The 16,137-nt window shown below is 23.3% G+C and overlaps 2 protein-coding genes across 13 annotated transcripts in view; one reads left to right on the top strand and one right to left on the bottom strand.

Annotated features, from left to right (window-relative positions):
* The window catches only part of LOC149876388 (uncharacterized), a 471,199-nt gene that overhangs the window by 59,384 nt on the left and 395,678 nt on the right, over positions 1-16,137 (bottom strand). Inside the window, exon 7 of one of the 4 annotated variants that reach the window (XM_090075466.1) lies at positions 10,182-10,342. The exons of 2 other annotated variants lie outside the window; for them this stretch is intronic. In XM_090075466.1, the coding sequence (XP_089931592.1) occupies positions 10,312-10,342 (31 nt within the window). In that variant the 3' untranslated portion in view covers positions 10,182-10,311. Of the gene's footprint in view, positions 1-10,181; positions 10,343-14,397; positions 14,512-16,137 lie in introns of those variants that run through there. One more of the 4 variants, XM_090075467.1, reaches the window with a different exon arrangement.
* Positions 1-16,137, top strand: part of LOC149876398 (uncharacterized) — a 209,502-nt gene that overhangs the window by 74,341 nt on the left and 119,024 nt on the right. For 3 of the 9 annotated variants that reach the window (XM_090075414.1, XM_090075413.1, XM_090075415.1), the window contains exon 1: positions 4,837-8,290. The exons of 1 other annotated variant lie outside the window; for it this stretch is intronic. In XM_090075414.1, the coding sequence (XP_089931540.1) occupies positions 4,854-8,290 (3,437 nt within the window). In that variant the 5' untranslated portion in view covers positions 4,837-4,853. Of the gene's footprint in view, positions 1-4,836; positions 8,291-11,490; positions 15,195-16,137 lie in introns of those variants that run through there. 5 more of the 9 variants (XM_090075417.1, XM_090075416.1, XM_090075419.1 and 2 more) reach the window with 4 other exon arrangements.

Raw genomic sequence — 16,137 nt, 5'->3', positions numbered from 1 at the left:
AATAAAATAAAACAAATAGTACAATTAAAATTGCTACAATTGCAAGTAATAATACTCCAGATGAACTCATAGTAAATAATTTATACTTAATAATCTGCTTTAAATTAAATAAAAAAATATTATTTTATTTGTTAAAGATTGCGGTAATTATTTATGAGCGAAATTAGCAAAATTCTTAATAAATATTATAATTTTAGAATAAGTGAAAATAAATATATATTACTAGTAGAGAAAAATCCTATTAATTTTATAATTAAAAATTTAAATAATTTTAAATTGGATGCAACTGTTACAAATTCTAAATTTTCGCAGAGTATAGAAATAAAAGCAGGTAAGTATGAATTAATTATAATTTATACGCCGGAAAACATAATAAAAAGAAAATATATGTTTGAGTTATTTATAATAACTCAATTTCTTTCGAAACAATCTAGAATATTGCTCCGCGATTTAAATAAAAATCCTATTATGCCGCAAAATAAGTTAGCATGTGATGTTTTAAATAATAGCAACAATATAGAGAAAAATATAATAGCGCCTGAAATTAATACAGAATATTATTATGTACCTATTAGCAGTAATGTAATATATTGCGGCAATATAGCTATTTTATTACTGCTACAATTGATGTCTATTAAAATTGGCGATAAATCAATGAATAATTATATATATATAAAAGATAACAAAATATATGCAAGAAAATTATTTCATAATGCTATTTTAATAGATGATGAAAATGAAGAAAGTAACTATTTTTATATGCGTAATTTAACTATTCCTGCCTACATTAAACAAAATAGCAGATATAAAGAGTTAGTATATACACCTAAAAAATATAAAGATTCTATTTATTTTAAAACTATATATATTTTAGATGAATACAAAAAAGAAATTGCTATTAAAATAGCTCATCCTATATTTCTGCTCTCTGAAGTGTTTTTTTTCTTATCATTTACAAATAATGATAATATAGATGTTTATTTATATAAATTATTATATCTTTTAAGAATATTTAAAGATGAAGAATTATTATCTATTATAATAGGCGATACAAGTAGTTATACACAGCCTGCTTTATATGAAAATAATGAGTATAGTTTGTCTGCAGAGAAAACTACTGTAGACGATAAAAAAATAGATAAAATATTTAATAAAAGTGTAAATATTTGGAATAAAATTATAATGGCTTTTAATTAATATATAATCTATTACATAATGTATTTATTATTAAGCATAGTATTTATATAAAATATTGTATTATACGTTATAGAAACAATAGGTTTATTATCATTTTTATTTCTGTGTATATAATCTATTTCTGCTCCAAAGCAATTATATAAAATATTCATTACTACATTATTATATGTATTAAATCTATTATCTAATTTAAAACTAAATAAATTTAGCGGCCATATTATTCTAGAAAAATTTTTCTCGCTTATAATTTTAATTGATGTTATTTCGTGCAATATAGATTGACATATATTTAATATTTTTTTATTATCTGAAGCAATTATATATTCTATATTGCGAAAATTTTTTAATTCCATATATATATAATTCAATATATTTATTATTGTTTTTTTATTTTGCGCTATACAATTTAATATAAATTCATTAGTTAAATTATCACTATCAAACCAATGTTTAAATCCTAAAAGCAGTATTAATCTATGTATTAAAAATAATATATAATTATTTGATGTATAATTAACAAACTTTAACGCGCCAGCTTTTGAGTCTATTAAATTTGTTAGCATTCTATTTAAACCGCTATTTATTTTTATATCGCTGTAATTTTTAATATCTAGTAGTAAATTTAAAGTATTATATTGTTTAATAATTTCTGGATTATAATAAACAAAAACAAATGAATCAGTTATATAGTTAACAGGTATATTATATATTTTTCTTATTTCTTCTTTCTTTAATATATTTTTTTCTAAGTATGTTATTTCTTTGCCGCTCGATACTTTTTGCTTTAATTCTTCGTATTTTTCGCGCGAGATTATTTCTGCACTGGCGATATCTTTAGATTCAGCCATTGATACTTTTAAATTAAAAGCTTTTAACATATCTTTGTTAATTAAATAATTTGTAGTATTATTATTATCATTAATTAATAATTGTTGCTCATCTGCGCTAATAGCAGTATTAAGATATTGCATAATATATAATTTGGCGCCATATTGTTTAAATATAGAGCAAATTCTTTCTATAAAATTTTTTTTTGTATAGAGTAAAATTAATTTAGAGGCGATATATATATACATTGCTAAATCTTTTTTATATAATATTAATTGATTATTTATATTTTTTTCTATATTGAGATAAAATTTAACTCTGTATGATGAATATAGTGAGTTGCAAATATATAAAGGATCTAATATATAGTTACCAGTAGAGTTAATAATATGTATTCTAAAATCATAACAATTTCTGATACGTCCTAACATTTGTGCAAAATCCTCTGCTGTTATTTTTGTTTTGTAGCAAGATAAAAAACCATATACTACATCGAATTTTTCAGTGCAGCTAATACCAGCTTTAACAGTAGAAGTATATATTACAACACGCGCTTTACTCCAGTAATTGTTAATGTCTTTAAAATGTATAGATTTTATTTTATCGTCAGTGTTAGAATTGTATAGCAATATTTGATCCTCGGGAACTTTCTTTATTTCTATTAAAATTTTCCGCAAAGACTCAGAATTTTTTTTGCTAAAAGATATAATAGCGATTTTTTCATATGTATCTATAGAATTATTTATATTAGATAAAATTGTATTTAAGTTAGTTGTTATACTGTATTTTCTATTTATTTCTTTATCATATGTATTCCAAATTAATATACTTTTTACTTCGTCGCGCACAGATGAAATAGATTGAACTATAGTTGAGTCTAAGAAAGCATCGGCTATTATTACTGTATCGGCGCGCTGTATAGATTTATGTATTTTAGCGAAACTATTTATAAAATTAGAATTATTAGTATTATTTGTTATTTGCGAGTAAATAGATTTAACTTCATCCATAACAAGTATATCTATTTCATGCGGCTCATAATATAGCCTCAAAAAACTTTCAGCTTGCAGTATAATACGACTATTATATATAGAGCCATCTATATTTGAATATAGTTTAAAATTTAATTCATCTAAATCGTTAAGAATTTTAGCAGAAAAAGTTCTACGAAAAGATATTATAACTACTACTAAGTCAGGGTTACTATATAATCTACTTTTTATGTAATTTGCTAAAGCGATTGTTTTGCCGACTCCCATAGCGGCTCTAATATAATATGTTTTATAAGCCGCATTAATAGGATAATCTTTCATGTATTCGCTATTATAAATATCAGTATTAATAAACATATTAGCTAAATTTTTTAATAGATTATCTTTATATTTTAAGTTATCTTGATTTTTCACTATAGCTTCTAATAATTCGGCATTGTTTTTTTTATTCTGCTTTTTTGTATTTAGATTTACATTATTAATAGCACATAGATCTAATACTGTTTTATTTATTTCATTATTGTCAATATCATATATATATGATTTGTTAGTATTACGGTAACATTTAAAAATACAACGTATTTTTTTATTATGTATATTTATATATATATAGGCGCCTTCTTTGTCATGATTTCTATCGCATAGTTTACAAAAAGATGGTATTTGGCGCTGTAAATATATTATATTAGATTTAACTTCTCTAATAATGTAAGATTCTTTTATTGAGTTATTTATAATAGCCATTTGCTCAAATATAATGCTAGCATAGTTGCAGGTAGAAAGTATATTATTTATTACATTTATTTTATCTTCGTCGTCAGTAGATAAATTTTTCTGCAAAAACAATGGATGTGTAAATGGGCGCAAATTTTCATAATCTATATACTGCAAAAGAGAATCTTTTAAAGTTGCTTTTTTATTAGCATTATTATCGTAATCATTTGTTATTATATTTATAGGTTTCATAAAACACTTTTTATTCATACAATCTAATTTACTAGTAAATGGAAGCCGCAAACTACCATTTTGTCTATAGACGCCTAAATCAAAGCATTTTGCATAATCATTGTTTAAATCTATTATATATTTTGATACAAACCATTTTGCAAATTTACCAACAGAATATATATTTTCCATATAAGTACTATTTAATATTATATGTAGACTAAGTTTATATTTAATTTCGTTTTCGTTATTATTAGCGGTAGTATTACTATTTAGCAGAAACTCATATGAGCTCCGTGAAATACTTTTGCGGCTAATATAAGAAATTTGGCGCGAATTATCTAAAACAGTTAAATTAATATTAGGAGACATATATATTATAACTTCATTATTACTTTCTATATTTAATCTGCTTAAATCTTCTACACATGCTTTAAATTTAGTTATTATTGTTTCTATTAAATTTTTGCGTAAATTTAGTATTTCGTCCCATGTATCTACTGTAGTTTCTAGATCGAAAAATATTTTTGTATATCTGTTTGCTAGTAATACTTCATGTATTATATCGCCGCTAAGTATATCATCTACTAATTCTGTTGTGTTTTCATTTATTGATTTTACAGATGAGAAGATTTTATACATTTTCTTGTTTTCATTTCTTGTTATTAAAATATTATTATTATTTTGCGCTTCAGGATAATCTTCTAATAAACATTTCTCAGAATTATTAGATGTTTTTTTATTTAAATAGTAATAATACTCATTATATATATTAAATTTCATTTGTTTTTATTTAACATGAGTATTTAAAATTAATACGCTTAGATATATTAAATTAAATAAATTTTAATTTAAATTAAATATTATAAATATAATATAATAACATTAATAATGTTTGATAAAAACAAATTAACAGAAAAAATAATAACTCATTTTGGTGGATTAGCGAGCTATTTAGATAAATCTGGTGACTATTTTTTTAATATAGGACTTGAAAATATAATTAAAGTAGGTTTTGATGTAAGAATAGAAGCTCAAGATTGTTATACAGTAGTTAATGGAGAAAAAAATAATATTACTATTAGGTTAACATATGATAATGTTAAACTAACACCACCTAAATTTATTTCAAACGGAGTTGAAATAGATATGTTACCATCTCATGCTATTCAGAGAAAAACTACTTATGGTGCAAAATTAACAGTATCAGCTATTATAAGAATATATAGTGGCGCTATAGAAGATAGAAATATAATTAAGAAAGAAGTAATAGATAATTTAGATATAGGTATTATACCTATAATGTGTAATGGTGTATTATGCAATGCACGTAAAATTCCCTGTGAATTGTGGGATGATTTAAAAATACCATTTGAATGTATGTCAGGTGGAATACAAATAGTAGAAGGAAATATGTATTCTATGTTAGTAAAAAAAGAAATGATGCCTGGTCGATTTTATACTCTAATAGAAGTAATAAAAAATGCAGATCCTAGTATAAAATATAAATATAATCTTAGAGGTGATATAATTACTTCATCTAATACTGATAATGTTAAAACAACATATATAGTATTAAAAGCGAGTACTAATAAAGGCGATATACCATCGCTTGATATTAGTTGGAAAATTCCTTACTTTGAATCAGTAGAAAAATTGCCTTTTTATGTTATGTATAAATTAATGGGAGTAATAACAGATGTAGATATGACAAAATATATAGTTAGCGGCTATGAAACAAAAACAGATAAAGCTATAATACAAATTCTCAATCAAATAATGACAGCCGATACAATAGAAAGAAAAATGCTGCATGGTAAATTAGATATAGTATCATTCTGGAAAAATTTACATCAATATCTTAAAGATAATCAAAAAATAGAAGCTCAAACTCATAAAAGTATTCATATTGATAAACTAGAATTGAGCCACGTATTAGAAAATGTAAATAATAGATTTCTTTCACAGCATGGCACCACAGAAGCAGATTTAGAGAAAAAAAGAATAGTTTATGGTAAATTAATTAGAGAAATGTTAATTAAATATATTATGCTAAGAAATGTTAAAGACGAAGCGATTGCAAAAAAAATAGCTGAAACTGATAGAGTAGATATAGGTAATTGTTCATTTACGCTGCCTCATGATTTATACAAATTAATGTTTATAAAAGCCTTTAATAAAAATTATGTTTCACTTTCGAGAAATATACTTGAAGGCGCTTTAATGAACGAAACAAATATAGAAAATATAAAAAAATTCGATTATGCTTCTGTGCTAAAAAAAAATGCTCATATTAATTCTAAAGAATTTAAAACATTTTCTTCTTTTGTTAGGCAATCAGCTATTAGAATAAATGATAAAAACAGTAATAAAAGAGAAAACAGAATTTCGCAACTAATAGATTCAAGTAAAGGCGGCTATAATATTCTAGAGAAAAAAAGTTCATTTATAGCATTTCCATCTTATATAGAAAGTACTAATACTGATAACTTAAGAAAACCCCCACCTTCAGGATTTGGATTTGCATGTATGATAAGCACCGCAGAATCAGATCCAGGTAAAAGACAAGGTATAGCTTTAACTGCATCTATTACTATTCCTATGCTGAAAAAAGATGAAGCAATAATTTATGAAACTTTAAGTAAGCATGAACATATAACACTGCTTGAAAAATTAGTAGAAAATTATAGAAATTTTGAAGCATACTATAGTGTTTATTATAATAACGCTTTGTTAGGTGTAACAAAAAATCCTATAGCTTTGCAAAAAAGTTTAATAGATAACAGAAGAAAAAACTTAATATCGCGCGAAACTAGTATTTTTATAAATAATGATAATATGAGTGTTAATGTAAATACTATATCTGGTCGCGGCTATTCATATATGTTTATAGTTTATAATAATTACGCCGACTATATAGCAGGTAAAGATAAAGAATTTAAACAGTGGATAAATTATGATGAAAAAAAATATGACAATAAACCATTTCAATCTCTAATCGACGATCAAGTATTAGAGGCGGTTTTTACAGATGAAAATATAGATATTTACGCTTGTGTTTCGCAAACAGTATTTAAAGATAATATTAATAATATTAAAAATCAGTATTCGCACTTAGAGCTTGAAAGTAATTTAATATCTTTAACAACTTCCAATATTCCGTTTTTGAGTTATGGTCCAGGGCAGCGTTTTACATTTGGTGGCTGCCATCAACTTGGCGCCGCTGATAAAGCTAGACCAGATATATCAGGCAAAAAAAAAGATATGGTATTAACTACTATGTATGAAACATTATTAAATAAAATTTCTAATAGAGTCGCCTATCCAAATGGTGTAATTAGCTATGCTTTAGTGGCGCCGCATATTAACGCTCAAGAAGATGGTCTTGCGGCGTCAAGATTTGCCTCTAAATTTGGTTATATGTCGTGCCGATTTTATAATAATGGTACTTATACTTTAACATCTGGACGTAGTATAAAAATCCCTAATCCAAATGATACTTCTAATATGAAACCAGACTTTAACTATAGTAAATTAGGACCAGATGGTATTATACCTGAAGGAACATGTATTACTAAAGGCGATGTATTAGTAAATATTGTTAGATCAAACGCTGGCGAAAAAACAGGTATATTATATACTGATGAAGCTGTTGCCTATGAAGGCCCAAATACAGGTATAGTTACTCATGTAGCTAAAAGTATTATTGATAATAAGAATGATACTAACTCAAATATTATAATAAATGTTGTTAAAGATATGCCTATTAAACTAGGAGATAAAACAGCTATTATAAATGGCTGCAAATCAACTATTTCGTCCCTAGAGGAAAATTATAATATGTTGTCTAACGAATATGGAACATCGCCGCAACTTTTAATAGATCCTTATGCTATAGTAGCGCGTGATTTATACAACGCATCTCTTATACAGTTTTTATCACTGCTATCTATTATAGATGGAATAGCTTATGATAGTACAGGATTTAATTCTTCTTCTGATTTATATAGACTTGACGAAATATCGAAAAAAATTACTCAATATATGGGTAATAAAGAAGGCGCCACTATGATGTACAGTAATAAAACAGGATTAGCTATAGGTTATATGATTATGTTACCTTTAGATCATCTTGTTATTCAGAAAAAAAGTGAAGTAGCTTTATATTCTGTTGGTGATGCTAGAGTAGATCCCAATACACAGCAGCCATTTTCTGGGCGCCATGGTGGTAGTCATAAAATGAGTGAAATGGATAGACAAGCTTTTTCTTCTTATGGAATGACTAAACTAACAAAAGATTTTGAATCAGATAAAATAGAAGAAGCATGGTGTGTAAAATGTAATACCTTATCTATATATAATATTAGAGAAAAAAAATATTTTTGTAAATCTTGCAAATCACAAGATAATATATATCACATAGGTTCAACTTTTGCTGTTAAGGGTGTAACCAGTAGATTGTCGATGCTAGGTAATGTTAGTATAACGCCAATTATAACGCCATTGTTGGAAATACAAGGATATATTGATAATAATAATAATATTTCTTTTAATAATGATAACTCATTAAGGTTTGAATAGTGCTGCAATATTTGCAAACAAATAAAGTTTTAGATTCATTTAATATAACAACTGCGAATAATTTTTTTTTGCATTCAGGATTTGCACATTCATAATCGTCTACTATAGGTGTTGTATTAGATTCGGCTATTGTTCTTACCAGTAATTCAGTTATCTTATTAAACTCTTCATCATCATTTTCATCTGCTGTTGAATATATTATAGTATAATCAAAAGGATTAAAATCGGTATATGTTATATCACAGCCACTACAAACATATTCGTTTTTTATATTTGTTATTGAGCCTATTTTTTTTGTAAAAAAACCACAGTGATGAAAATATTTATTATATGTAGTTGTTTCTTCTTTGTCATTTATTATTATTATTATTATTATTATCTTTATTTTTTACTTCTTCTAGTTTATAATCTTTTTTCATAGTATTTTTGTCTTTGTGTAAATTCATTTATTATCTCGCTAAATTGTTTATTCCAAGTATATAAAAGAAATATCTTTAATAAAGGTAAAGATATAATTTTATTTTCATACTCTAACATATTCAAATTAGTAATATTATTTTTATCAATTTCTGCTGCTGATTGTGATTGCTGCCGCCGCAGATTATAATTTTCATCGTCGCTGCTATCATCATCGCCGCTAGTAGCAGAATTAATATTTTCTATATCGTTTAACATGAGTTTATATAATGCTGTATTTTCTATATTATTTTTATTTATTCTGGCGATTATTTTATCTATCTCATTATCATTTTTTGTTGCTATTGTTTTATAATATTTTAGCGGCGTAATATCAGACATAACATAAAAAATATGATAATTATTTAGCGGCTGATATTTATTATTATTTCCACTTAGTAGAATTTCGCTAAAGTCTAAATTTGACTTAATACCTAACGCCTTTAATATATTTTTCGGCTGTTTTTTGATATATTTTAAATCAGTATCTTCTAAGTTTTTTATTCTGTATATTATATTCAAGCAAGGCCTCCATTGATTTGTTATATAATATTTTTTATCATCCACTATATATAATCTATTTCTATTATCATTAACTACTGTTAAAACATATGGATCTTCTTCTATATCTGTTAAATCTATATCAAATCCATCTCTTATTAATATAGATAAAGCTATATATAATTCAAATATAAAAGAAATATTTTCTTTTATGTTTATATTTAAGTATTTAAAATTTTCTATGTATTCTCCTATTCCATTCATTAAACATGATAAATATTCGCAATCTTCATCATGGCTTATAGAAGCTAATATAGGAAAAACAGGACTTTGATTAGAAAGTCTATATAAATTTACAATGCAGAAATAAATTTTTATACATAAGTTAGACATTATAAAAGAATTAACTCTATTAATAAAATATTTATGTGATATTACGCAGCTATAGTTATCACTATCGCTGCCAAAAATAAACTTATTATTAATAGTATTTATTAACAGCGGCGAATAATCTTTTGCTAATTTTTCTTTATTTATATTTTCTAAAATTGTGCTCCAAATTATATCTTTTGGTTTAACAAAAGCATCATTTCTATTTGCGGCATTATTTGCTATAGTAGTTTTTAGCCGCTCTTTAAAATAATAATCTTTTTCTTTTTGCTTATATATTAAGTCGCTAAAACTATCTATATGTGTATTTGACATAAATATAGTATAGAAACTAGCCGGAATTCCTTTGCCGAAAAAATTATATACTTTATATATACAAATATTATTCTGCTCTTTTAATAAAATTTCATATATATAATTATCAGATGAAACAACTCCAGAAAGTGGTGTATCTAAATAAATAGAATATGGTATATCGTTAAAAGTTTTTATTATCATTTTTTTTCTAGCAGAAAAAAATATTAAATGTTAACTCTTATAAAAGATAGCTAGCAGAAATAAAAAATAATTTTATTAAAAAGAATTATAAATATAAACATTTTATTGTCTTATTTATACAAAGATATATTAAATAAACAAATAATGAAATATATTAAAATATTTGAAATTTAAAATATATTAAAAAATTTCTTAAAAGTTCATCTGACAATATATGTTTTAATTAAAAAATAAAAAAATAAATTATTTTTTAAATCAATAAATTGCTATTTATATTTCTAAGTAGAAAAAAATAAATAATAATAATATATATATTATTATTATTATTATTTATTTTTTTTTATTTTATTTTTTTTTTATTTTATTTATTTTTTTTTCTTTTGTTTATACACTTATATAACCATATATTATTTGGTTGTTTTATTTTACTTAATTTACATAAAATTTTACAAAAATCATAATCACTAAATGTTGCTTTATCTTTTATTATTCTTTCATCAAGTTGATTTATTGCTTTTTTTAGCACATTTTTCTCCTTACTATTAATAACCTTATTTATACCATTTATTATTTTAAGAGTTTTTTCTAATAAAAATAATCTTGGGTCTAATTTTTGTTTTCTTGATTTAAAGTTAAATTTAAAATGTTTTATTTTCATTTTTTATTAGAATAATCTTAAAAAGAATTATTATTGCTGTTTTAATTTAATTAATATATTAAAGGAATTCAAATTAGAAAACATTTACTATTATCAGTATAAAAAAAAATAAGTTTTATTTCTTGTAATGTTATCAATTAGAAAAAATATTAGTAAAAACTAATAATTTATTAAGATTTTTTTATATTATTGCTAATTTAGCAGTAAATAAAATATTTTAAAAACAGAAATTACTATTATTAATATATTAATTATAAATATATAATAAGATACAAAAAATTTTATTTATTGAAATTTAATTAAATATTTTTTATGTTTGGCAGTATATAAGTTAATTATTTATATTTATAGAAAAAAATTAATCGTCTTTTTTTTATACAATGTTTAATTTAAAGTTATTAAAATAGAGTAATTATTTTAATATTTTTCTAATAATTCATTTATTTGTATTAACGCTTTATAATACTGAGAACAAGTAATCAATTTTTTATAAGAATCATAAAATAATTCTTCTTCTTTTTTGTCTTTTGTTAATTTGTTAAATTTTTTTAAATCTTCGCATGAAAGCATCCAAGTTTTAGTGCAGTTATTATTACAACAATAATTATTTCTATTATCGAATATTTCTTTAAATATAAAATTTGTATCTTTGTTAAGTTGGTCGATTATAGTATTAATTTTATTATTTGTTAATAGTATAATTTCTGTTATTTTTGTTTTTATTTCGTTATTATTTTTATAATATTTTTCTAAAATAGATACATTTCCTGTATAACATGCTTTAGTTATATCATTATTTAATTTTCCCATATTTAAATAAATAATAAATATTTATTTTTTAATTTTATTTTATTATTCGTGGTGTTAACTAAAATAATATTTATTAAAAAAAAATAAACAATTTTTATTTTTTTCTGCGTTTTAATATAATTTAAAATAAAAAATATTTTAAATTATTTTTTATTTACTTAATAATATAAAGATAATAATATTATTATAATTATTCAAAATCAATATAAATGTTTTCTTCATTGTTATCATCGTAGTAATTATCTTCTTCGTAATAAGTATCTCCAATCTCATTATCATAATTTACAATCTGTTCTATATTTATTTCTATATCTTTATTATCAATATCTTCTTCATTAATATTTTCTTCTTCTTCATAATCATCATCTATAATAATATCGTTATCATCATCAAGATAATCATAAATATTAGTATTTTGATTAACTGTTATATCTAAATTAGTGGGATTATCATTAATACCAGATTTACTACTCATATATACATAATTTGTATAATCAGTAATTGTATCATTGATTTTAGATAATTCTTCTTGATTTTTTTCTCCACCTGATATAACTTTAAAATGAGAGAATGGGCCATTTTGATCAAATGCATCTAAGCAGTTTTTTAATTTTTCTTGCTCGGTTAGTATTATATTATTCATTGCAGATTAAATTATTACTTTTCTTTTTAATAAGCTGTAAAAAATAAAAGAATATTGTTTGTATCTAATAAATATTCGTTTTTAGTATTTTTTTTTATATATAAAATATATCCTTTATATAAGGTAATATTAAAATATTATATATAAATAACGTATGGCATATTTAGCACTATATAACGGTAAATCTTCTTTACAAGATGATGTTCTATTTAATGTAGATGGCGCCGAATATGCAGCATCTATGGTTATTAGCCGCGCTAATTCTAAAAATAAAGCAGGAGCAGTATCAGATCCTTCAGCAGAATATGGTGTTTTTCTTAATCTTTATAATTTTCCCGTTGCTAGAACGCATAAACCTAGTATATTAGCTGCTCCAGGTGTTATTACTGTTGCGCAGCAAGGAGGTAATCCTAATTATAATGGTCAAGTTAGTTTTAAACATAGTCATGCAGGTGATTTAACTAGACATACACAATTAACTGTAGAATTATCTGATATTACAACAACATCTGTTAAATATAATAATATTAGTTCTATACTTACTGATTTTAGATCTAGTAAATATTCTATCTTTTTAACCACTACTATTTATGAAAATAAATTACCAGCAGTTGGTAATGATATTATGACAAATGATATAGCTAACATTGTTATAACTGTAGAAATTTCTCCAGTTAGACCTAGTGGGCAGATAATTAAAAAAGGTGATAATATTAGTAATTATGCTGTTTTAGTAGATTATCCCGGCGAGGCTATAGGGAAAAAATATGAAGTATCTGTTGGATCAAATGTATATATTGACTATGATCAATCATTTCAAACATTATACAGACAAATGTTAAAGAAAGAAAAAATTTCTATGTATAATGAACTTGTCGGCCAGGAAGAAGAAAAATCTTCAGTTACAGAATATTCCGCCGCTATGGCTGGACTTCCATCAATTTATGGCGCCGCTAATGTTATAGAAAATTTTTCTTCAACTATAACCGATGCCGCTTCAGAAGCTAATAAAGATTTATCTATAGGAACAACTGCTTTATTGACGCAGTATGGAGTCCTAAATAAAAATGTAAATAATTATACATTTAGAGAAAGTAAAAAATACTTTGATGGTTTTCAAACACCAAAGAAAATTCACAGTGATGTTAGATTTAGTATGCCTATTTTAATACATAGTACAGTAGATCCAAATAATACTTTATCAAATATGTCATTTGCATCTTTCATTAGAACATACAATGCTACACTTTGCAGAAAAGCAGAGTTAATTAGAGTTGTTCCTGGTGATGCATATATTAAATATAAATCGACTGTTATTATGCAACAAATTAGATCTAATCCAGGATTCATAGCTGATACTGGATCAGTAGTAGGCACAATAGCAGATAATATTAAACATGTACGTAATATAATTCAAACTCCAATCAGCGAAAATGAAATTATAATTCCTGCTCTTATTACAGATAGTACAATTGTTGGCGGCGATATTTCTAATATTTATCTTATTAGCGGGCAAATTTATTTACCTAATTATATTAGAAGTATTATTGAAAATCAAACATCAGTTGCTATTTATAATCTACCAGATTATCATTCACAGCCTTTAATGTTAACAAATACTGAGTTTAATATTAATAATACTGATAATAAATGGGTAAGTAATGGTGTCTATATTATGCCTAAAGCTAATTGGAATAGTGATATAAGTAATCCGTATATGCATAAAACATGGCATTTAAATGGGTTTGTAAACTGCTACAAAGTACCTAATCAAATTACAATGGATATCCCGCAGTCGCAAGTATCACATATTAGCAGTGTATTTGAATCAAAAGGAGTAACAAATGCTTATTTTAATAATGTATCATATACTCAAGATTCTGTAGATGACGTTTATGAATTATTCGACAAAGAAGGTTTTGATAAAGATTATGTATTAAATAGATATAGTTATCAAGCGCCAAGTAGAAAGCAGTTAGTATCATCATGGAGCACTGTAATTGACCAAATGCCTATAATTAATAAAATTGGATTAAAAATTCAATCATTTGATATTTATTTAACTGATTATCCATCAGCAGTAGCAAGAGCTTCATTCTATTATTCTGCTCATGGTATTTCACCATCAGATAAATCATTTTACTTACTACCATTATCATTAGATCCACAATACATTAAAAAGAGTACAGGAGGTCTTAATTTTAGCAAATACAGAGATTTAAATATATTAGGTGTACTAAATAAAGAAACAGCAGATTTAATTTTATCGCAGCCTAATAAATCTGCTAGAGTAGATATTCTAAATCATTCATTTAATATTGTAGTTACTAGTAATAGGTCGCAGTATAGAAGATTTGGATCTTAATTATAAAAACAAATAAACAAATATATAGCAAAAAAATAACAGAGTTAAATATAATATTTATTTTTTTTTTGTTAAATTAAAATTAACATAATGAAATAAATAATATCAATTTAATTAATACAGAAACTACTAATAATTTATAATAAATACAAAAAATATAAATATAAAAAAAAATAACATAAAATTAATTTATTTTTTCTGCTACCCAAATTTGAATTTTATTATATATTATTTAAAATATTGTCGACTAAAGTTAAATATCGCTAATTATAATGAGTTTACTCGAATCTGTAAAAATTGTTGAAGGATTATCTATTAATCCAATTACTACAGGAAATAATACTGAAACTATATATATTGATTTAATTTTAGCTCCTTCAAATATAAGTAAATTTAAACTCTATTTTACAGAAAATAATTTACTAGAATTTGATAAATTATTAGAAGATTATAAAAATGATAATTCAAAAAATCCTTTTAAAATTATTATAGAATATATAATCAATAATTTTGAGATTTATATGAAATTAACAGATTATTCTTTACGTTTTATTGATATGAGTAAATATTGTTTAATAAATAATATAAAAGATATTGATAAAACATTGTATATCGAATCTATAGAAAAATTAATTAATGTTTATAGTAATATTAACAAAAATGAATTATTTCTATGTTTTTTGAATGATATTTTAATTAAATTAAAATTAACAACTGAAATTATTATTACAGATATATTAAATTTAAATAATAGTAGTTTTTTTAATTTAATTAAAACAGCATATATAAATAAAAATAATAGTAGAAATAAATGTATTAAAATTGGTTATATTAATAATGAATCTAAACCATATTGTAATAGTTTAGCTGATTATAATATAGAAAAAGAATTTAATAATTTGATTAAATTAATTGAATATCCTATTATATTTTCTACTTATAAAGAATTACATTATAATAAAACTATATTACCTGAAGAAATAAAAAATATTTTATATGATATTTTTATAAAGTTATATATAAATATATAATTTCAAATACAAAATATATTTAAATTTATTATTTTTTTGTAGCAAAAAAAAAAAATAAAAAAAAAAATTATCTCAATATTTTTTCATATTTGAATTTTGTTATTTTAATATATAAATGTAATAAAATGGATACTCAAACTAATTTAACATTATTTTTGCATAATTATGGTAATTATGATTCACCAATACTAATTCCGTTTTCATTAGCTCCAATTAATAATGATTCTACTATTAAAGAAACT

Source organism: Hydra viridissima, unplaced genomic scaffold, assembly GCF_058129835.1.
Source record: "Hydra viridissima isolate aposymbiotic clone 2 unplaced genomic scaffold, HvirCarnegie_v1 scaffold_21, whole genome shotgun sequence".
Classification (NCBI taxonomy): domain Eukaryota; kingdom Metazoa; phylum Cnidaria; class Hydrozoa; order Anthoathecata; family Hydridae; genus Hydra; species Hydra viridissima.
Note: the sequence above shows the minus strand (reverse complement) of the source record. Positions and strands in the feature narration are given on the sequence as shown.